The 24,323-nt window shown below is 42.4% G+C and overlaps 1 protein-coding gene across 1 annotated transcript in view; it reads right to left on the reverse strand.

Annotated features, from left to right (window-relative positions):
- GMDS (GDP-mannose 4,6-dehydratase) overlaps window positions 1–21,612 on the reverse strand; it is a 407,910-nt gene extending 386,298 nt beyond the window's left edge. The window contains exon 1 of the mRNA XM_058807075.1: window positions 21,401–21,612. Coding sequence (XP_058663058.1) covers window positions 21,401–21,520 — 120 coding nt within the window. The 5' untranslated portion in view covers window positions 21,521–21,612. The remainder of the gene's footprint in view (window positions 1–21,400) is intronic.
- Between the last annotated feature and the right edge of the window lie 2,711 nt (window positions 21,613–24,323).

Consider the following 24,323-nt stretch of genomic DNA (forward strand, 5'->3'; position numbering starts at 1 on the left):
AAAGATGTCATCTTAATTACAATTAAAGCACTGAGGTCATTTCCTATGAAAAAGCTGTTCAGGTTTATTAGTTCAGTGGAGAGTTTTCAATCTCAATCTTAAACTGAGAATCAAGATTTAGAGCAAAGGCATTTTCTGTGGTTACAGAGAGTCTAACTCACACTCAACATATTGCAGTCACTTGGTTCAACATAATAAATCTACAAGAAGTTTCTGAACAGTATCAAAACTGATTAGACACCTGTACACACACCTCATTTCACTTAGATTAGAAATGCCTGTAGCAGCCCAGAACCCTCAAATATTTGTGTGGCTAAAATCTGTACCCATTTAAAACAAGGTCATTTTTGACTGACACCTTTTTGATTAGCTTGAGTTCCCTATTTCACCTTTGTCAGCTTGCAGTGATTGTCAAGAGGGGTTCAAATCCCCATCTCCATCTGCACAGAGTTACACTGAAATAAGCAACGGCCACTCCAAATGTCAATTCTAACCTAAAAAAGTAGGGTTTTTTTGGTTACAAAGATGTCAGCTCAATGCTTCAACTGAAAGTTGGACATATTTGTGGGTCCATACCTCACATTTCATTGAGATTGATCCCTGCAGGTTCCCTCCATCCTCCCACTTGACATTGGCCCCACAGCAACACAGCTCCATCCACTTCTGCCAGGGTGAGTTTCCACACAGGGGCATTTGCCTTATAGTGCTCTGGAGCAAAACATTGTACTTGCAGCCCAAATAATAGCACACACTATAACCAATGGGAAACAGATCCCACAAAATGCCATGAAAAGGAGGAAGACCCTGTAGATCATTGCCCCCAAACCGGGACTGTCTCGCTGACCAAGGCTCTCCAAGGAAGCTGGACACATTTCTTTATTCAAATGATGAAAGAAAGAATAAAGTGCATGGACCAAGATGCATTTCATACCTCCCTCATTGCTGAGAGGATGAGAATGAAGACACGCAAGCTGAGGGAGAAAGCCTTAGCTAGATTCAACATCCACCTTATGGAGGAAGAAGTGTACCTTAGCTGGAGACTGCCAGAAAAGAGGGTCCTCAAGGTTTGGGGACAGAGAAAAAGAATTGCACTGTCCTCTTCTCAGCTCCTCATCAAACACTAGCACCAAGTACAGTGGCTCCAGCACCCTCTATAATCAAAGCACTCCTTGCTGCTTCAGTCCCTGTTTCTCATGTGGTTCTTCAACACTTTTTCCTCTCTCACAAATGAAGAGTAGACAGTGATTAGAGGACTGAATCTGGCTACCACACCGCATAAGCGGCAGCCTATAAAGCACAAGGTACTTTGTAGATATCTTATTTTCTACAGAATATTTTGTCTTTTGATAATTATGTTCAAGTTGCTTTAAATAGTTTAAATGGACACTCACTGTTTCCATTTATCTAACATTCAGATTTAATTACATCAATACTGGAGACTTTTGCTATCCTCCATGTTTACAATATGTAAGAATCAGTGATTTTGCATTCTCAGAATTCAAAGGCATCAAGAGAAGGTACTCAGAGAAAGAATATCCATTTATTACAATTGTAAGAAATCAAATATTTCCAACCTATTTATATTCAAAACTGAAAAGGTTAGCACTAAGAACCCCAACACAAAAGATGTCAGTCATTATAGCACAGCACAAAGACTGCATTTGGCATAATACTCCTACACAGAACTGAAGGAAGGTTATCACTGTAGCACATGTGGTACTTGTGGAGCCTTTGTATTTGAACTGTGATAAACAACGTCTGCTTCATTTTTTTAATAGTTCAGAAATAGCAATAAGGAATTGTTTGTTAACAATAAAAAAAACCTCACAAAGCTGTTATTGAGAAACTAAAAAATCATATGAACAGCTCAGGCAATTTCTTGATGGAAGGAATGCTGCTCCATTTTAAACTTCAATCAAAACAGAGCATCAGTCAGTCAGAGCATATCAAGGATTTTTAAAGGATGCATTTAAACACATGGACTAGTCATTTGATAAAGACATACTTACCTGTCTCCACAGTGACAAGCTATATACAACTTGAGGGGGTTTGTTTCCAAACTAACAACAGCAAGGAGTCCTATACTGTCAAATACAAATTGCAACAAAACCCTAACTCACTTCAAACATAAAACTCCACACTTTTGACACCAAAATCAGCATCCTGCAGTTAATTTTCTCTAAAAGACTAAAAATTACCTTTTGCTTCTCCACATACTCCACAGATTACACGAGAACCACAGAAAGAGTCCTGAATTCTTCCTCATTTTACTGCTCTGCTAACTCAGCTGCACAGGTCCTCACAAAGCTGTCTCCTGCCCTCTCTCCCAGACGTCCACCTCAACTTAGCCAACATCCAGAACCTACCTCTTTGACCAGCCTCTTGTTTAACTTGATCCTTAGTGGGGTTTTAACCATCTACTTCAGCAGATGATTTCTGCCTCAGTTTTATTTCAAAACTACCACTCCCCATTTCTCTTCTCCATAATACTGATCTACTTCTAACAGCCCTCATTTAGATTACAGCACAGTTCTGCCTTCTGACCCAAAGTATCAAGAACACCAAAAACCAGAAGAGATGCTCTTAGGTTTCACTTCTGTTTCCCAGTCTCATCACAGTTTAGTGAGGAAGAGAAAATTCAGTCAAGCTTTAGCTCTGATAGTCCAGAAAATACTTCAGGACCACAAAGATGCTGAGTCTCACAGAGGAAAAAGGTTGTAAGGACTGGAACACAGTCAATATGGAGAGAAAGCCTTTTCAGGAGTCTGACAACCAAGACTACAAAGTCCCTATTTGTCTGCATGAAGATACTTATACAATAGTTTAAGAGTACAGCCAAATCTGAGGCAAAATCTCTTGTCCCAGAAAAGACTTGGAGACCATGCTCCAAATCATTTGCTTTGCCCTAAAGTGGTACAAAGATTATGCACGCTGTAAAACATCCTCTGTCTTCCTCACAGTTTTCTGTCATAATTAGTACACTTGGATTGACATGTTAGGAAACAGAAAATCAATGTAGGAAGTTTTAGTATCCACTGTAAAAGCGAGAAACAGAGAAGGCAAAATGGGACAGTCATAACAGGAAGTTTCTAGGAAACAGTGCTACCAAACTCACCAATCATGGTGGTAGGAGAACTCTGAAGAAGATCCCCAATTCTCTGCAGGAACACCACATTGTGCTGCCAAATATAATCTGTGTTAACCATTTCTTTCTTCCCTGAAGCATCAGTTCAGATATCAGCAATTCAAGCTGATTCAGTGAAAAACTCTATTTAAAAAATAGAATACACCAAAGCAACAACTAAGCATTAACTCCTGTCAACAAACAACACACACATTCCAGCAGTTCCTTTTAGACCATCCAAATTATAAAATATTACTTTATTTGTTTTCTCCACTGCCAGTTTCCATGCCAGTTATCCATAAGCAAACCCTGAGGAGGAACAGAAAAGTATCTCAGTTCACATGTGGAATCTAAAAATCCAGATGCCAGTGCTGTAAAACATTAAGCAATTGAACACCTAAGAAAACTGAAAATCATCCAAGCATATGTAAGAACAGAAGGATTTCATCCTACTCACAAGAATTTCCTTCTTTAAAAAAAAGAATGAAATTAAGTTTTCTCTCTTTGTCAAGACAACATAGCTTGAATCTTTATAACACATATTTTCTACAGTAACCACAGTAAATATACTTTTTCCCACAAACCAGAAATTTTTCTGTTCTCCATCAGAGTGCAAGACTTTTTCAAAAAGGCTGCCACAACGCCAAAGTAATACATACCTTCTGCAACAACCTTTTTTGTATCCAGATGAACAAGATACATGTAAAAGTTACATAGGTAACATCCAGCAAATGACTTGAAATGTTCTTTCCAGAAGATAAGCACAATGTTCTGCTGGAAAGAAACCTTATCACTTCCTGAAACTACACTCAGATGCAATACTCCCACAGCTCCTCATGGGTGGAAGAAGTATGCAGACCTCTGCACATCTGGACCTGCTAAATCGTTAATAGAAAGAATCAAATCGTTGTTGGCTTTGTGTCTTTTTTAAGCATGCAAAAAGTCAAGTCTGGGAATAAACTGGCAACTTCACAAGTCTCAGAGTAGGACAGATAGAAATACCATTAATTGCTTTGCTCATTGCCCAGCACTACATCACTGCATATCACTCCAGCTGTGACACAGTGGAACTCTGTCTAGAAAGACACATACTTCACAACTTCATATCTGGACAGAATACTGCCCATTGAGGAGTTTCCCTCCCTTCCCACTCAACTGAAAAGCTGACATCAGCTGTGAAGGTAGCCATCAGTTTCTCTGAGAGCTTGGAAAGGGGGAGATACAGGGAAATGGTGGCAGGCACAGCTGCTCGATGACAGTGCTTCTGGCAACAGGTTCCCTAATAACCAAAACCCAACAGCACAGGAGCTGGGCAGCTAATTTCCATAAAAAACTAGAAAAAAAACTAATTTCCATCCAAACTAGAAAAGACACAGTGGGAGAAAAGATCTAAAGAAAAAGGGGGAGAAAGCTTATATAGTGGAGGGACAACATTTCTTGCTGCTTAAAAACACAACCCTTCATGTGTGATAAAAAGTTCAGTTCTAGGCATGACCAAATCTTTTCTGCAAGCACAGCCATGCATTTGCAGCATGTTGGGAAGTGCACTCTTCCAGGTAATATCCTCAGCCAGACTAAGGTGTGCAGTCACTCTTTGAAAGCCTGCTTTCAAACCAAGGAATGAACAAAGCAAAGACAGTGACTCCAGGCAAGTGACTTCTTCCAAATCACAAAAATGCATAAGGAGGCCTGAAAAACATAAGGACTGTTACAACATAGTTTGTGTAAATGGCATCCTCTCTTAAGGACTAGGAAAGATTAGGGGCTTCATTGGATAAAAAGTACCAAGAAAGTTATCAAGTTATTACTTTATTTCCCCCCTTATTAAAAAAACTCTTCCCCTTTGAGATCTCCTTCACACAAGGGCCTCATCTTCCTTTCCAAGGCAGCCCAGACAGACCCACTGCCTCCATCCTCCAGGCAGAAAAGTTTGCTGTGCTACTGCAGCACAGCCCTGCATGCAGGTGGGGAAGGGGGAGAGCAGTACAGTGCTGCTGCACCATCAGCCTTACAGGGAACAGGAGCATAACCTCCACTGGGTGTCTGTGCTGCATCATGCTGCAGGGAAAAGAGAAAAATCAAGACAGAAAAATGGAGAGTACACTCTGCTAATTTTCACATCAACATGAAATAAAGTTCAACAAATGGAGAACAGCCATTATGGGATTTTGGGTCACAAGCCTCCTGTCCCTGGCAGGAAAAGATGGGAAACAGTGCCCCAGTCCTGTTCCAAGCAGTGCTCTGCATGCAGATTTGGGATTTTCTTTTTTTCCCTATGCCATTAGGCCCTCTCCATTGATGACAATTTCTCACCTTGATTCTTCACACACACAAAGTTTATTTTCCCATCACAAACAAAACTGACAAAAGTTTCCATGCCCATCTCATGCTTCGCTGCATTTAAGAGTTTCCAGTGAAGGAGGAAAGAGCATAGACCTGACTTACTCCCCCTCAGACTTCACTCTCAAGAGGTCTGGACACCCAACAAGATCTTCTCACAGCTGTCTGGAACAGCAGCTCTTATTTAAAGTGGTTAAGGAAGTGACACAAAGCGTGTTCTGTCTCTACAAAAGCTCATTACTTACTAAACCACTCACTACAAAGCTTAGCCACCACTGTTCATGGTTTGTCATGAGGAATTCACAGGAAATAGCTTAAAAGTGGAATCCTAAAAACAGCCAGGTACAGCTGAGGTACTGAGAATGATGATCAAATCATAGTAACAAAGCAATCAAGGAATCAAGTCAGAATTTAATGACACCAAACCAGAACTGCTGATGCAGAGCAGCAATATTTACCTTAAGGCAGATTGTCATGCTTCACCTTTAACCATTACTTCAGGAGTATCAAATTTATACACAGCACACTGCAAACACCTAGACAAAGCAATCCACTTATTTCAACCTGTAAACAAGCTTTCCTGAAAAGTACTTCTCTTGTTCATGAACAACACACAGTTTCACTCTTGCATGCTTCCACTGAAAGGGAATACCTGGTCTTCCTACCTGTATCCTCCATTCCCACTGCCCATTCCATAGATTCCTGCTATTTTCCTCAGTGCACCTGTGTGGCCAACCAAGGTCACCTACATCTGAAGGCCAAACAAAAAGCCCTGAAAGGTTTTCAGCTGGAGCAAGTTTTAGGAGTCCTCATCTTTTCCTAGGTCTTACTTTATTAGCAACCTTCAGCATTGAACACACATAATCTTCTTTTCCTGCCCTAGACAGACGATGCAAAACCACCTCTCATGAGCTGAGGATTTGATTTGTTTGACTTGACAGCAGCAATGCTGCCAGACCATCGAAACAAACAAAACTAGAGGTAGGAGAACCAGAAGCCTTTATAATTTCTCCTCCTCAGTCTCTAGTTCCCCCACCACCTCCCCAGCATTTCCGCTGGATTAGTCAGCCTTTTACCTCATAACTAACAAACTAACTGTGACTAAATGTATTAACAAGATAGCAACATGTTAGTTCTGCAAGGCTGGTCTCTTTGCTAATTATGCCATTCCTTCTACAAAATCTCTTAAAAATCAAATAAGAACTTCCAGCTAAATCCAGATCAGGTTCTTCACTATTTAAAGATGCAGCTATATACTGCATCTAAACTATTTAAAGATGCAGCTATATACACACATGCATACTACAGTATCTGATATCATTTTGAAATCCATATCAAAGCATTATCAATTGGGCATAAACCTCATATGCATTTTTCCAAATGTTAACAAGCTCAGGTAGAGGCCAGGGAGAAAGAAGTGTATCAGTATAACACCATGTCTGCTAGCCATGTTTCAACAGCAGTCCCAGAGAGGTTATAACTGGAGTTGAACACTGACTTGTTTGCTTTATAGATGCCAGGAGCCACACACAGAAAATTGCTCACTTCTGAAACAAATTACTCTCAGTTCAGTTTCTCCAGAGGTCAAGATAATTATGTCCTCGTGTATTATTGCATTCACCAGCAGTACCTGGTAGAGGCAGCGTGCCAGCCCTCAGCTGCTTTAGAATGAGGCTCAGTGATAACTGTACAAGGGAAGAACAGCTTTTACAGTTCACTCCACAGAGGGTGCTTCTCCAAGCTGTCTGCAGAGTGACTATAGCCACCTAAGCTGTTCCAGATTCACCTTCTGCACAGTCACTCCTTTGTCCTCCCATCCCCACCTCACACACCAGACCCAAAGGGGAGCAACAGAAAGCCCTGCAAGGGGAGCTCTGTCTTCCATCATCTACTCTGCTAAAAGCACGAGACATCCCCATGTACACCCAGCAAGAACAGGGGAAAGACTTTACTACTGTACACAGTATTCCTTGCTGGGGTCTCAAACAGAAGCATACCAGTTTTTCTTCACAACTTTGCTACACCTGGTATTTCCTCAAAGAGAGCAATGCTGCAGCTACACCTCCTAGACTGTCCTGCCAGTCCAGCAGCAAGGGCAGAGCAGTAAAACAGAGATCCATGTCTTTCCAAAACTGACAACATCAGATAAAGTGGGGCTGCCCACTGACACAGCCAAGCCAGTTTCTCCCTGCTTTTCTCCCAAACACAGGTCTGCACTTGGAAAATCAAAAATAATCAACATTTTCAACATATGGATTTTTATGACCAAAAACCTCAAAAGGAAAAAAGAGTCAAAAGGTCTCTCTTCAAAAATAATCCTGGAATTAACGTGATTCATTCAAAAACTTACCCAGTGTTGTCTTGTAAGAATTATTATGCACGAACACCTGTAAGGAACCAGCTATTAATAGTACCAATGAAACTGTCACACAAAAACAAAGAAGTGCTACTTGTTGCCCTGTGATTAAGGCAGTGTCAGCAGTTTGGTTTTCATGACTTTAACACCCAGATGTAAAAACAGCCTTCAGTAGAGGCAAGCTTATTGAGCCAGTATCCACAGGAGCACAGTTTCTGCTTCCACTGGGTGAAACACAAGGGTCAACTATGCTTTAATACATGGTCTTCAAATAGTAAGATCTAGAATCTGCAAATTGTTTTGGGAAACAATCATGGCCAAACAGGACTACACCATGAAAGACAGTTTGATAAATACTGCAAGACAGAAACTTGGTAGAGCACAAGAAACAGAGAAATAAGAATTTGTGATGTTCTGTTTTGGCATACATTCTTCAAGAATTAAAGGCATTCCAAAGAAATTGCCTGCTAATGCACATTTCATAGCTATAGATCTTCATAACTTGGCCACCTTTTGCTTAAACACAGAACAGTATTAACAGATTTATGTTTCAAAAGGCACCATTTGAGATTCTTCAAGCAAGCAATCCATAACCAAATAAGCAATGATTAGCCCTGTGCATGCACAAAATTAAAAGCTCCTCTTATGCTGACACAAGACCCACATCTGACCCAAACAAGCAGGAAAAATGCAGTATTTCAAACACATCTTCGGGGATGTATTACTCAGGGTCCTGCAATAAAATAGCATCTTCTTAAACAAAAAACAGAGTTAAACACTAAACAGAATGTGACCACAACCCAAAAGAAACTTCTCCTCAGTGTGTTTTGATGTTTCAGGCACTGCCAGCACTCTTAATTTTATTCTATTTTGCTATTAAGTTTAAATTACAAAAAACATTACATATTAGCTTAGAAGGCTAACACCCTTGACTGCCTCAGTATGGAAAAGTAGTAATGTGTCTTAGTTGCAATAATAAAATAATTTAATTAAAAACTGAATTTTAAAAGTCTGATTCTCATACACATTCATAGACAAACTATGAGCTATGTTTCCTCCATAAGCATAAAGACAAAGGCAATACAGTCCTGCTGTAAAGATAGAAACAAAGTTGTTTTTCATCCCAGCCTTTCCTACATTTTTTTCTCTTTATCCCACATTAAAACAAAGCCTCCTTATTGAGACAATCAGAAGAACACATGGAACTCAAAACACTTAAATGCAATACATCTGACAAATTGTGTAGATTTATAAACTTTCCCCTTCTTTATCTTTCCCTCAATCCCAAACATATGAGAGGGAAAGCTCAACACACAAAGTCAAATAATTAGCAAATACCACTCTCATAAGTTCAAATTATTTCTTAGTGAAAGCAATTGAAAAAAAAATAATTTTCAAAACCACCAGCACTGAACTTATCTGGATGAAAGAGGGAACATTTCACTCAGCTTACTGAATGGCTCACAAGATCACAGACCCTTACTAGGAATGTGGGGTTTTACTTCCTTCAAAAGAATTGCTCTTAATTGGCTTTTCATCACTCTTTCCTTTTTCTTACCATCCAGGGCTATGAACTGGCCCTATCCTGTCCTTCAACACACAGAGGCAATACAGCAGCTGCCAGCATTTGTGAGTAAACACAGGGAGGTTTTACAGGGGGAAGATGGACAGTCACTTACACAGCCAAGTACCACAGTCTCCACGAACCAATAACCAACCCTCCAAAACTGTTTGGAAGAAAAACCACTCAATTTCTGCCTGGAAACTTGGTTTAACATCAAAGTCACAATACACACATGAAAGCAACATAAGACATTACTGAGATGAGACAATGTGAAAAATGAAACACACTGGTCAATCCCTCAAAACACAAAGAGGATCAGAAACAGAGAGGCTGTGCAGCTGATGTTCAGGAGGCAAGCAGGGATTTGGAAGCACCGATCCTCTTCAGATTAACTCCAAAGCAGCAACCTTACAGAACCTGTAAAAGTTCTCAGACCCCATATCTTTAGTTGCCTATAAACACATTTACTGCACAACATGCTTTTTTTACTAGAAAACACAATTCCAGTAACCAAATTCTATCATCTTTGTTTATCCTGTGAAGTGCTTTCTATAAAATAAATGCTTCCTCATTGCAAGATGAGGTGCTACTCAGGACAAGAAGAGCCTAAGTCCCATCAGGCAGCCACCCTAAGCACTTTCACACTCAGCAGAGCTGCTAGGGAAGGCAGGTGCTGTGAATTGTATTGGCTATAAGCCCAAGTAGGCACCTGCATTTGCTTAAAAAAGCCTGGGCTCTCACTCACTGAAACAGCTGCCTAGAAAACCTGCTCAGGTGTTAAACAGTTAAGCAAGAAGGTTCCCAGCTAAATGACAGAATCCATCACCAGCAACACCTGCTTGTATAAAGAAAATTAATTGGATTTGACTAATTAGTGGAAGTTCACTGTCACATTTTGAAGTCACACCAAGTAATTCTGAGAAACTCAGCCTACATAACCAGTATCAAGGGTAAGCTCTTTGTCCACCACTGTGGTGGTGGTTACACAGCTTGGTACTTCTTACACAGCTTCCCCATCAGTTAATGTATTTCAAAGTCATGTGCACATTCTTATTTCCTGCTTTACACACCTTCATGTCTTCTAAAAATAACTTAAACCGTCATTTTGGAGTTCTCTCAATTTATCAAAATGAAAACCATGGCATCATTAAGGAATTTCTGTTGTCTTGAATTTGCTTTCAATTTGCCACCTGTCTTTAACTGATCAAGACAGAAGACAGATGTGAGATCCTTGAATATGATGAAAACCAAGAGTTTACATGTGACAAAGCTGAATTGCACTCAAAGAAATTAGCAATCAGTATTTTCCCATTGGAGCTACTCTCCAATTTTAAGAATAATCTGATCTCTCCTAATGTTTAAACAAGTAAAGCTACAGGCAATGAAATTATTTGAAATTCTAGCCAGACATCATAAATCAAAAATGGCAGCATAATAATGCATTTCTACAGAGATGGCTTCTATACATTATTAAAGAGTGATCCAGCATAAATAGAGTGTGAAAACATAATGATAATACCTACCAAAGAAAATACAGCAAGTGTAATTTTGGAGACACAGTCAGTCTTAACATTCTTATTTTATTCTTGAATAATGAAAACCTCTCAAATTAGTAAAAAATTCTCTTCTCACTGAAAAATGCAGAAAAAGGACTTAAACAATTACACTATATATTCAACTATAAAGTGCTGCAATAAGAACAACATAGAAACATTTAACATATATCAGGTGACCACAAGAAATTAAACACACAAAACAAAACCACAGTTACAACTCTTCAGTCTCAGATCAGCTGCAAGTATGACTGTTTTCCCAAAATGGACTAGTAAGGGCATAAAGCAAAGTTTAACTCTTAGTCTTTGCAAATTCCTTGCCTTCTCATATCAGAATAATTCTCCAACTTTATTTTGCCATCAAAAATAAAATTACATATTTTACTGAGCCTGCAGATCTACAACCACAGAGTCCCCAATGCTTTTTCAAAGATCAGCGAGATCTTTGAAACCACTTTTTAGCCTAGAAGCTGTGAAGGTCTGCTCACAAAGACCAGGCTTGGGCTTTGGCAGAGCAATGCTTGACCAGTAACAGTCAAATCAGCACCACGAAGAAGCCTCTCAGCTGTACCTTTTTAAGTATTCCCATGGAGCAGAAAGACCTCAAAGAGATACCTAAAAGATGGAAGAGTACAGTATTTTGCATGCAGGCTTGAAGAGTTCTGTATCCCTTTCACACCGTTTATCTTGTAGTATTTTAATAGTATTTCACTTCAGAGGCAAACAGCATGCTAAGTTTTGGCAGGAATACATTGACAGACTATTACTGTGTAATCATGGAAAGAATTACACTGACATCAAAACCACAATTATTTAGTTGTATGAAATCCAGACAGTATACCCAGAAATTTCAGCTTTCAAAACCAAACGTGCTCCACAGTAATGTTTATGCTCTTAGAGAGGATATCAGTGCTAAAAAAAGCAGGGACTACAATCAGCAGCCAAAGGTATGGTGTCTGTTTCTTATCCTTTCAACAGAGAAACATCAATTAAGAGGAAGCTATGGGTCATCAGCAGCATTCCTGATGAAGCCACCCATTGCTAATGCATCTGAAGAGATTCTTCATGGACCAAGCAAATGCCAGGGAAAAAAAATAAACAAAACAACCACACTCCTGACAGCATGCCTGTAATTTGACAAATAGCAACCTAAACAGTCAGATATTGCAACCCAGTTCCAGAATAGCACCAGTAGAAGTTTACAGTGAGACTTAGACTTACAGTCAGAAGGGACTGCAGCATGCATAACTAGAAACATGATACTCAGAAAAAAAAAGGGGAAAAAAAACGATGCAAAGGAGCAGTCAGAAGTATTTTCTTGGCTTTGTGTTTTATTTTCTGCAATACATATATACCAATCTATACACCTTGGGAAAGGCTTATCTCCATTCATAAAGCAGTAAATATCTTCAAGGTACTTCTGGCACAGCTTCAGACATCCTAGGATACAAATAAAAAAACTGTCTACTGTTTTCTAAACTGGGAGTTGGGTGGTTTAAGGCTTCCTTTGCATGGTGACATGGTACCTCGGATTGCCTCTGGATACACAGGAACAGTTACCATTTACCTGAGGCACAATCAAGAGCCAAGAGGCAGCTCTTTAACAGCTGTGCAGGTGTCAGATTTGCAGCAGAAACAACGCATCTTCTCATTACAGCAAAAGCACTCACCTAGACACTTAACATGGTATCATTTTTTCCTTCTGCATTAGAATTCACCACACAGGCTGTAGGAATTCTTTGAGAAGGATTTCCAAGCAGCAGTAAATTGGTCAAATGACAGCTGAAGCAAAGCCCTACAGAAACATTTCCTAAAATTTGACTATATCTTGCTATACTTAGTGGTTAGCCAGATTTTTCTAGAACAAGCATAACTTTTCCTGTTATTTCAAAGGTGTTCAAGCTTGGCAAAAGCAGCACAAGCTGGTTTATCTACTTGGATACTCCTTGAAAAAAGCCAAGATCTATGCCATTCCATATCCAAGGCAAGCACCTCTTTGCAGCTGACATACCTGTTGGACCAGTGTGGTTAGCTGAGCGCTATAATGAAGTAGCTGACAATATCACAGCTGAGTTTGACTGCACAATGCCAATGTAGCATTATTCATCAAATGGGTTGTCTCAGGGTACATGGTATCTAATGCCTTCAATGGCACTTATCATTGAACTAACTGCAACCATATCAAAGTCAATGGATGTGTTTTTACACTTACTTTGCTTACTGTCAAATGACACTGAGTTACAAGGAAAAATTCATATTTCCCATTAAAAAAAAAAGAAAATAATGAGACTTTAACAAGAAATACTCCTGAAGAAGGAAGCCTGCCTTGGTTATAATGATTTGTGTGTATTTGTGACTAAATTAAAATTGTTACAACATTCAAGTGGCATATGAGGAAGTTCAGTTGTTTAACACATGTGAAAAGCACAGGTGACAAAAGATAAGCCAGTTCAGATCAATTTGTTTGGCAGGCTTTACAAAAGCTTCATTGTGGATTTCTGTTGTAAAGCCTGTGAACACACTCAAAAGGAACAAGCCATAAGGCCTTCCAGTAATAGGAACAGGAAACTTGAGAGAATTCCACTCTTTCACCTCACCTTCTATGGTTTTGCTTAACTGAAAGATTTGGACACAACTGCATCCTCCAGATCACATACAACCCAAAAGAATTCCTTAGCTGAGGGTCTGAAAAAACAATCAGTGGGTTCATATGAAAGAGGCAGGAGGTGACAAAAATATTAAAGAGAAAGAAAATCTTTTTATTTTGCTCACTTGGCTAAAAAGCAACCAAAGCAGCAAGATGAAATTTAGAGCAAGAGAGAACATACACCTGTGAAAGAGGAAGCTGGACATCAACCACACTGCCACCTTGTTCTTGCATCATCATCCACCCAGAGCTTCAAGGAAGCCGTGCTTTCCAAAATAAGCCTGAGCTGCGCCGTAACAGTGTAGGAGAAACTGAGCTGACAAGCTCGTAAGAACAGTCACTTAATCAGGACTCTACTCCAGACCCAGAAGTCTGAAGAAGTTGGGATAAGGTTGCTAGGAATTGCCAAGAGAAAGAAAGTACTTCCTGCCTCGCAGACTGAATGAAAACAGAGGCAAGTGCAAAGAAACCCAGCCTTGGTACTCCTCAAAGACAAGGTGTCTTGTCTTGAGCAACAGGAAGCACCACTAGGATGAACACCAGTATCACAACTGCACTGAAAAGCCGTTTATTCAACCTTTTATTTATTATTTATAGGGATCACAGTGGTAGCTTTTGATGTGTTTCTCACACAGGCCATCAGCAGGTTCAAGTACTCCATTTCTCCTTGCCCTTCTGCATAGCTACCTATTTTCTAAGAAAGCGACTCCCTGGTGCAGAAAGCTCAACAGACAAAAGGATCTGAAAGAGATAATCAGAGGGGAAAAAAAAAAGAGCAAAATTTAGTGGTAGAAGATCAAGTCACATGGAAAAGATTTTTACAAGGGTTCTCTATTCAGATTGGATTGGCTGTAGGTATATGGAGAAGTGGAGGCTTGAGCTCTTTAAAATTTTAGGAAATAAAGAACTACAGTTTCTGTCTATGCCAGCAGTCACCAGTCTTAATTAAATTTAAAAATCCCAAAACAATAAAGATTAAAGAAGCTGCATGCTGCTGGCAATGGGGTATTCTGTTCTCCTGGACTGTCAGTCCAGGCAGTAGTGTCAAATAGCCCCCTAACCACAGCATCAGGTGTCCTGAGAAATGTTGCCTGGAGGAAGTCATCTTCCCAAACTCTATTTGGTCACCACGTGTAGATCTGTTTCATACCTCAGCACCATTAACATGAACTTCAGCATTTTCTTTTTCCTGGAACACTTTCATTATTTTACCTGTGTTCACAGCAGATACACATCACATCATACAGTACCTTATGATTCACTTGCTGTTCTCAATGCTTTTCAAACCACATCCTGCATACATCATGTTCAAACACAAGGAATCAGACTGCCTGCACTGGTCCTCGAATTGAAAGGCTGCTAGGTGAGCCAGGCTACCAGAACTTCCCTCTCCATATACAACTAAAGAACAGACTTCACTGGCAGTCACAAACACTGAGCAAAGCTGTGCAAAGGTAGGAAGAAAAAAAGGAAGTTAATACATCAAGGCACACATGAACTAATCCTGTATCAGTTACACTTTTTATTGTGAATATCTCCTAGGTAACTTATGTTCAAATGCCATCACTAACTGCATTATTCTGAAAGGCAATGGAATACAGATGGGCTACCCCAGGCAGGCACAGAGAGCAACCAAAGTCCTGGACTCCCATTCCTAGAAGAAGACAAAAGCTCTGTCAATTGGCACATGCTGGTGTAGAGTATAAACCATATGAAAGAGTAAAGCATTGAACCATGTATTCATAGATGGCTATTATTGCACAAGTTGAATCAGTCTATCTAGTAGCCCTTCCAAAAGGGAGTCAAGGCAATCAAAAGTCAGGCATCTTTGGATAAATAGGATCTCTGTTTTCAGAAAATATTCTAGTCTTCCATTTCAGTATTTGTTATGCTACTTTACACAGTAAAATACCTTTTTCTCAAGAGTTTCGGGTGACAATCAATAGCAGCATTCCTCATCTATACCCTGTAAAGGGAAAATACCTGTAATTATATTTTAGGAAAGCTTAGTTTCATGCCAGAGCCACTATTCATTTGCTGCAAATTATTTTCAACAAGCCCCTTATGCCATCTTGTCACAAACTGCAGGTGGTTCCCCTTCCAATCCTGTGGAGTGGTCATAGTATCATACAACCTTATACTGAAAGGGACTTCTGTGCAGTTCAAGATCCCTGCTGAAGAGAGGGTCGACAAGTGCAACATGTTCAATTTGGTTTGGGTACCTCCAAGGACAGACACTCAACTTCTATAGTCAGTTTCTTCTGTGCCTGACACCCTCATCATTTAAAACAAACCAATCCAAAAAAAGCCATCTCAAAAAAACACATACCCTCCCAAGTTTAAAAGAAGTTTCTTGCGTTTAGGTTTGTGGCCAAAATCAGTGTTCCTACATCTCTGCATCCTCAAACTATGATAAGGATGTTCAATGCACGTGAAATCCTCACTCAAGACAACTCTTGGCTACTTAGAGACAGAAACTGAAATGGACTACTTGGCTTCAAACAAGACAATATTTGTTTAAATGAACAGGCAGCAATACTAATATTTAGCTTTACTCAGAAACTAAGACTATTTGTTTTAATGAAATGGCAGCAATGCTAATATTTACCTTTAGCCAGTTTCAGCAAAGATTATCCTCCTGTTTCAATGTGAAAAACCAATCCCTCCGATTTTATCCTTCTGGCAAACCAACATCCTGTCTCTGCTACAGCAGGCTATAACATTTCTCTACCTGTGTTTTTCAGGTATTCACATGTTCTCCAGTAACAGAGATTCCCACCTCACAGTTTGATGACAATACTGAAAGAAGCTTTCATAAACATTGTTTAACTGTTTCCTCTACTATTCTTCTCCAAGTAACATTTATTTTATTTTAGCCACAGAGTATCAAAGAGTTTTATGGTATATGACCCCATACCAGCTATTCTTTCAGGGGTTGTTTTTAATACTAAGTAATGACTCATGTTCTGTTATTACTGTACTTTGCCCCACTGAGCCTGTCTAGCTCAGTTTCATCTCAACAGCCAAATTTTTAAAAAACCAAACAACTTGATCTCAATTTACAACAGCAAATATCTTGCCTTCTCAGTATCTTTCCCCCCCCCCCTTGATACAGTTAACCTTTCTCCAACTGTGAACTGTAACTGTGGCATGAAACTTGCAGTACACGTGTATGAGGGTTTGGTGTGTTAGAGGAATAGCAAAGGCTGTAAGCAACCGAACTTTTGATGCAAAAGACAGAGGCAGACCCAACTCTTTAAGCTCTCTTCAGGCTTGGTTGAAAGTTCTGAGGTTGCTGCCTCAAGTTTTGCCAAATGGAAGCTGTATTTGACAGAACTGCAGGCACAGGAGCAGAGGCTGGGGCTAGCACTGCTGCTGTAAGAGCTCTCCCAAGGCAGAGACACAACTGCTCCCTTCCTGCTCCGTTTGCAACAGCCTCAGGGCAGGTACTGGCACTGAGCTCATGGCTTCAGACTAAACTCAGCTTTCAAGTGCCTGCTGAACCATCGTGGTCTACCTTGCTGCCTCTCCTAGAGAAGCGCCAGATGCAGATAGATATTATTTACTGCTCATAATCCAGGGGCCAAGTGGGAAAATTAGAAACATCAACATACAACCTCATAGTTAGGCTCAGAGAGGTTATTTCTTGGTACTTTTCCAAGAAGTCAAATATCGAAATGCTTCTACGAGCATCAGTATGAGAAAGACAATCAGACTGGCTGCAGTGCAATCAGACATTCTGAATAGATATTTAATTGCAATTTTAACAGATATTTAGTCACAAGCTCTAGAAGACAACACTTTAAAAGTGTACTGCTTTAGTAGCTTCCTGGTATAAGCAACATGCCATGTTTGCAGAACTAGAATTACACTGTTAGTAATACCAGTATTTGATTCAAAACTTCAATTTTTACAGAGTAACTCTTCAAGTTACCAAGGTTTGAAAAGTCCAGCACATTTATTTTTCATTGTGAAAGAACTCTTAGTCACATCAAGCTGTTTGAATTTTTTTAAGTATTTTAACTTAAACACATACCATAGGCCTGTTTAATTTAAAATACTTCTTTTTAAATGAAGAAAAAAGTGCTATGCATTACTCACAAGTAGTCTACCAGCAGACCAATACCTACATGACACTTCAGAAATGTTTCATCCATCTAACCACAGCAACTGCCTCACTCTGGAAGTCATTTTAGCAAAACAGTGAAATGTGGTTCATCCCACTGCTGTGGTGTGAGAAAGATAAGAGAAATCTCAATACTGCAAAAGGAGTATATAACACCACTGCCTACATGCTTAGAGTCTCTTATCAGCAATGCAAGTGCTGGAGTGATACTGATTTCACCATAACTCCAAGGGCAAATGCAGAATTTGCAGAGGTTGATACATATGCTTTGATTAATAGAAACTAAGGTTTATCCCTTGGAGCCAGAATGCCATTTAAGTCCTGATCATAAACTTATGAAATTTGCTCTCCTTTGTAGCTTCACCATGCATGCAGCAAACTCCTCCTGTTATTTGGCCAGAGGTCAAACTCACCTTCTTATCAGTAACACATTCACCCTTGCAGATACCTGTCCTCTAAATGTCTCTTATCCAGAAGAAAAGTAAGTCACCAGAACTGATTTCATTAACGGGTGAAGTTAAGCTGGCAAATGGCATGTGCCCCCAGCCTCTCACTAAACAGAAGAACTTGTGCAGACAGCCCATTCCTCTCTGGCATGCTGTAAAGTCTCATGAACCCCATTAAATGTCCCTTAATCAGAAGTTTCAGTTGTGCCACATCTCTGTGTCACGTTTCAGTTAAAAGCTGCATCATCAGTCAGTTGTGCCATTATCAAAGTATAACCATGTGAGCTCAACTCTCTCTCCGTCCTAGAAAGAAACCCCCAGCTTTAGTCAGTGGAAAGGTGAACAATCTACATGTTCACGGTTACACAGAAGTTCTGAAAAATAATGAGTTGTCTGATTCCAGCACCATGATTAGGCACACTTGCTGTGCCATCATCTCAACTCGGGAAGGGCTGTTACAGCTCAAGCAGCACCTCACCTGGCCCAAGAGTACTCTAACAACAAAAGCCTGACTCCACAATTGCCCAAAACTGTCATGGCCCATATCCAGCTCAATACTTATCTTTCACCCATCCTTATGTGCCAGGCCCTACAGGGCATTACTTCAGCAAACACTCTCAGAGAACAGTGGCCACACACAAACAAAAGCAGGTTCCTTACACAATACAAGTATGGCAGCTTGCTTTTTGCTGTAGAAGAAAGGGCACAGTTTACCACCCAATTCTGTTCTATACCACCTTCAGTCTGAAGAGATCCAAGCCTTTATCTCCCACCTTGAAAGAGCACCATTTAAAGGAAGAATTTGAAACAGGCAAATACTTTTTAGCATGGTTGATAAAATATCTGCCTGGGAGAGACAAAGCCTGAACTCTAGCTTCCACTTCAGCATATTTGTACATTTTATGCATGGTAACTAAGTTTAAAAACACATTGCACTCTTTCTCATGCAGGAAAAAAAATCCAAGCCTCCCATTTCTGGGTGAGCCTCTTCAAAGAGGAGTAAGGAACAAGTAGTATGATGATGTTCTTTAAAACTCATCTAAGAAAATAGATGGACCAGGAATCCTGGCAGCAGATCTCAGAATTATGGAGAACTACACAGCCCCAACAAAGGCCTTTCCAAGCTCTGGTTCTCCATGTGTTCCAATGATAAATAATATGCCTGTCAAAAGTTAAGCTAAGAAGGAGGAGCTGCTTTGGAAACAAAGTAATATAGAGAACACTGTACTGAAAGAACCATGGTGTTGTAGCTACAGGCCTCTAACTTACTATCTTTGATGAAGGGAAACGCACTTCTGCCAACAACCTGGAAGACTTTTCACACAGCACCAAAGGAGTCCTTGGGGAAGCTCTGACTGTGCTCTTGCTAGAAATAAACATCAAGCAGAAGTGTTAGTACATAGAGATCACTAGCTTTTCCTTTTCATAAACATAGGTACATCTCCTTGTCAGACAGCCCCTTGGAGGGCTCTCCCCAGCCTGCTGTTGGCAGACAGCTGCTAACCCATGAGGAGAGAGCGGACCAAAAAGTGTGGCAAGAACACACAGGACCAGGCATAATGAGGTGAAACACAAGCAGCAGGTGAATGTTCAAAGCACAGTGCAGGTTCCCTCAGACAGCAGATGAAAAACTAGTCTCTGGATTTACTCCCTCACAAAGAACCCACTGGTTCTTCCACTATAAAATAAAAAGAGAGACAGCACTGACTGTCTCAGAGTAAAAGAGCAACATGTTTGTTTTGACATGTACTTTTTCACAGTGCTCATGAACTTCTGAACAATCCACACCAGCACCTCACAGTGGATCTGCAAACATACCAGGACAAGTCACAGTTGAAGGGGAAGAAGTTCTTCCATGTACGAGGCTGTCACTAACTAAATGCAAGCCATAAAGAAAAAATGCTGTTCCACTGGGATTCTAAAATGAGCCTTAATGGCTACTATACATTAGTTACTTAACAAGTTATACCAATCACAGGAGATACACCCTCCAAGCAGAAGTCATTCAGTACCAGCATGTTCCTGGAGATAAGCAATGTGAAAGGAGAGCAAATTTTCCCAGGTAGTGGGAGGTATCTACATTGCTAATAAGATGTTACTCAAATATGAGTAAGCATGTCCAGGACAACTTTTCATTTAGCACCCACTTGCCAGCAAAGACAGAGCAATGCAGATCTCTGTGTGCACAAACAGTCCAACCACCTATCGCAGCTGCGTACTGGAAGTGCAGCAGCAAAAGCCACAAACTGCACACATCAACCCTCCTGCACACCTCACCAGGTTAAAACTCACCACCATCACATCTTTTCTCATCATGCAGAAGTTGCTCCAAGGGAGACTGTGATTTCTTTCTCTTTCCATGTCATCTTTCTCCTGCACCTTCTGCTCAAAGCACCAGGACTCAGAGCATCATTATCCCTATGAGTAATATAGCCAAAAAAATTGAAGACTGCAATGAACGTACACAAACACGAAACAGGTGGCCTGGGGAAACGCTTTTCTCATCCATTCAGGTTTCAGGATAAAGCAGGTACTGACTCTACATGGATGGCTGGCCAGTGTGTCACAGTGGCAAGTGACAAGCACCTCTCCTGAGTGACAAGCCTGATCAGGTTGCAGCCAACGCTGGCTGCCTCACACCTGCACTGGTGCCTTCCCCACTGCAGACCTCAGGATGAAGAGTCCCAACACTGGCTCCTTGTACTGTCTTTCCTAGGTGCTGCTCCTTTTTCAGCGATGCTCACTTCACACCTCATCCCTGCACAGGCTTAGCTGATTTCTCAGGAATTCCTGGTACAGACTACTATAAGACAGCCCAGACACGAGACAAAAAAAGGCATTGCACCCCATCTCGCTCACACCAGCAGAGGAACACTGCGGACCCCCGGGCAGACAAGCCCTACCCACGAGGCGGTCTGTCCGGCTCTGACCCAGCCGGGGCTGTCAGAGGGAGCTCCAGCCCGGCGCGGAACCGGCGGCACCAGCGGGGAAGGGCAGCGGGCACCGGGCTGGGAAGGCACCCGCGGGGACGTGCCCCGGGGCCCTGGGGCGAAGGCGCCGGGCAGACCCACGCCGAGCCCTCCGCCGCCCCCCTCCCACGCCCGGCCCGGGCAGTCACGGCCGCCGACGGGCGCCTCGGGGCGGCTTCTTCCCTTCCCATCCCATCCCGTCCCATCCTATCCTATCCCCTCTCCCTCCGCCGCCCTCCGGTAGGGCACGCGAACGAGGGGAGCCCTGTCGGTACCTGCCCGGTGATGCCGGTGATCAGAGCCACCTTCCTGCCGTTCATCTCCTCGCCGTCGTCTCCCGGGGCAGCGGCGGCGGCGCAGCCACACGCCTGCTCCTGTGCCGCGGGCTGTGCCATCCTCCCGGCGGCGGGCGCGTCCCAGGTGCGGAGCTATCCCGGGGCGGAGGCGCGGCCGCCGGGGCGAGGCTCCCGGCGCTGGGGGCGGGCACAGAGGGAAGGATGCCTACCGACACCCAGGGTTACCTGCGCTGCCCCGGCCGCCGCCGCCGCGGCATTTCCGCGCTCCCGCCCTGCCCGCCCGCGCTCCCGCCCCGCCCCGCCCGCGGCGGCCGCAGGTGCAACCCCCCTCAGGCGCGCTCCCGCCGCACGGCCCGGGAGCGCGCCCCGCGCTCGGCACCGCTCCCGCCGCGCGGCCCGAGCCCGCAGCCAATCAGGAGCCCCGGCGCTTCCCGAAAGGGGCGGGACATGCGCCGGGGCGGAAAGCTGGCGCGGGGATTGGCTGAGAGCGGGCGGGGAGGGGCGTGGCCGGAGGAGGAGGAGGAGAAGGAGATGGAGGAAGAAGAGGAGGAGGAGGAAGAAGAGGAGGGGGAGCCAGGCTGCCCGACTTCCTGACCGCGTGTCGGGCCGGAGGATGCGCCGGCGGTGCTGCGTGAGGCGGCGGGGCCGGGATCACAGCGCCCCCCGCGGCGCGGAGGAGTTCACCGAGGCACAGCGGGGGCCGCGCCGGCGGTGCCCAGCTTTCCCTCTCTGTAAACGCTTGGCTACAAACTGACCAAAGGCGTCTGGAAAAGGGGATTTCAGCAAGTGTTTCTTCTTCTAATGAGGCACTGGACAAGCACGGCTTTCATCCAGGCAGCAGATTGCTGTATGTGCAAGGAAGAAGGTGCCTGCCCGTGGTTTGCTGTTATTCCATGATTTCGCATCTGTTCCCTCAATGCATGCTTGGATGATGGGACCTCTGTACATGCAGATGACCATTGTACTGTTAATTTTTCTATTATTGTGCTACATGATCAAAAAATGTTCAATGTCATTGAAAACCCATAGTATATTAAAAATAAAAAATTAAAAAAAAAAAAAACAAACTAAAAACCAAAACCCTGAGTCTAGGAGCATAATGCCCTTCAAATGGAACTGTACTCTCAAATTGTGAATACTTTCTTGCATGCTGCTCGCCGCTTTCTCGGTTTAAATTCCCTTCTTGCAGCCTCATGGTTTGTGATGCCAGGGGGAATTTGTATTATGTCACGGTTACGTAGTTGCAGGATGTCATCCCGGTTGTACCATTTCTGCATCCTGCTTCTGAAGCCTCTTCTCGACAAGCAAGCACATGCAGTTTTATCAAATTGGCAACATCAGCTACTTGTGCAAAATTACTTAATCCCACTAAGTGCTTGCTTTATGGATGTAGAGTCTCGGATTCAGAGAGGAGGGGCACCCCACATGAGCTCCACCCTCTCAGTTTTAAAATTACACAGGAAAATAAAAGGATATCAAATTGTGAGAGTTTCAGAATTCCATATACCAGAAATAAGGCACAAACCTTTATTTGAAAACCTAGGATTTGAGATTAGAGGGAGTTAGGAGCAAGTTTCCTTTATTTATTTATTTACATACATTGTTCACTCTCCTGTTAGGTCTGAGCTTCATAGAGCAGTGTAAGAGCTACAGCCTTAAAAATTGTCCCTTTTGTGGCCAGATAAGCTTGTTATTTCTGACTTTCTTTGGCAGTCCATTCATTGGCTTACCTTTTTTCTTCTGCTGCTCAAAAAACTGGTGAGTCAGGCTGACAGGGTAAGTCCTGAAGCTGGGATAGAGGAGCCCCCATCCCTGGGGCCCATTTGTGCAGTTAAGAGCCTTTTCTTGGTTATTTTCTCCAAACAGTATTTTTCCTACCCCAGTTACCCAGTGTCCCACAGGAACTGTTTTTCACATGTAGCATTTTCCATTTCCCAAAAGCACTCCACTGAGGGGGGAAGCTGGTTCACACCTTTTATAACTTGCCTGATTAATCGAGTGCATCAGCTGACCGATGACCTTTAGCTTTGGTTTTACTCTCAGGTGACAGGCACCTCCTGCTCTTCCTCTATTCAGAGCAGTAGATCTCCTTCCTGCTGCCCTCCTGAGTGATTCAGAACTGAGGAGTCTCCAATCTGTGTCACTTCTGTAAGGGCAGCATCCCAGCAAGGCTTTGCTGAGAACACTTTACCAGGGTTCATACTTGTATTTTTGGCCAATAGTAATACTTGAAACAGGCAAGTGAAACCAGACAGGGTGCAGCCCAGTTCAGGTTCCAGCTGACTGAAACTAAAAAAAAAAAAAAAAAAAAAAAAAAAAGCCCCCTTTAACTTGTTTCAATTTCTGTCCCATTTATAAGTCTGGCAGTAGTAGTTACAGACACAGTTAGCCAGCTACCATAATCCTGCTAGGTCTGCCCCTGGCATGCACAGGCACATTCCAGGTTTAATGCACAAAGACTGTTCTGTCACCAAAGTCTTCCAAAGTACATTTACAGAAGAGACTGAAGGCTCAATTGTGGCCCAGGTACTAGATTTTACCTAAGTTGCTTGGGTGTTGACAGCAATTTATGTCAGACTGCAGCTGTAAACTGGACCAGCAGCCCCCAGGGACTCCAGGATTAATATTCACTCTGAGTGCTAGGCTGCACTGATGTCTCCTTGCTGCCTCCAGCACCTGCACCATGGCATGTGCTACCTTACTTAGGGTTTTGTCTGCCCACCCCATAATCACTTTCTCACACGTCCGTGTGGACCCAGCTCTGGCTCCCAAAACTGGCAAGGCCCCACGGAAAGAGGAGACAGCAGGCTGATGCACATCTGCACCTCCAGCCCCCTTGGATCCCTGGAAGAGGAGATGCTTGTGTGAGCATGGGTGTTCAGTAAAAGGTTTATGCCCAATG

Source organism: Ammospiza caudacuta, chromosome 1 (assembly GCF_027887145.1).
Source record: "Ammospiza caudacuta isolate bAmmCau1 chromosome 1, bAmmCau1.pri, whole genome shotgun sequence".
Classification (NCBI taxonomy): Eukaryota; Metazoa; Chordata; class Aves; order Passeriformes; family Passerellidae; genus Ammospiza; species Ammospiza caudacuta.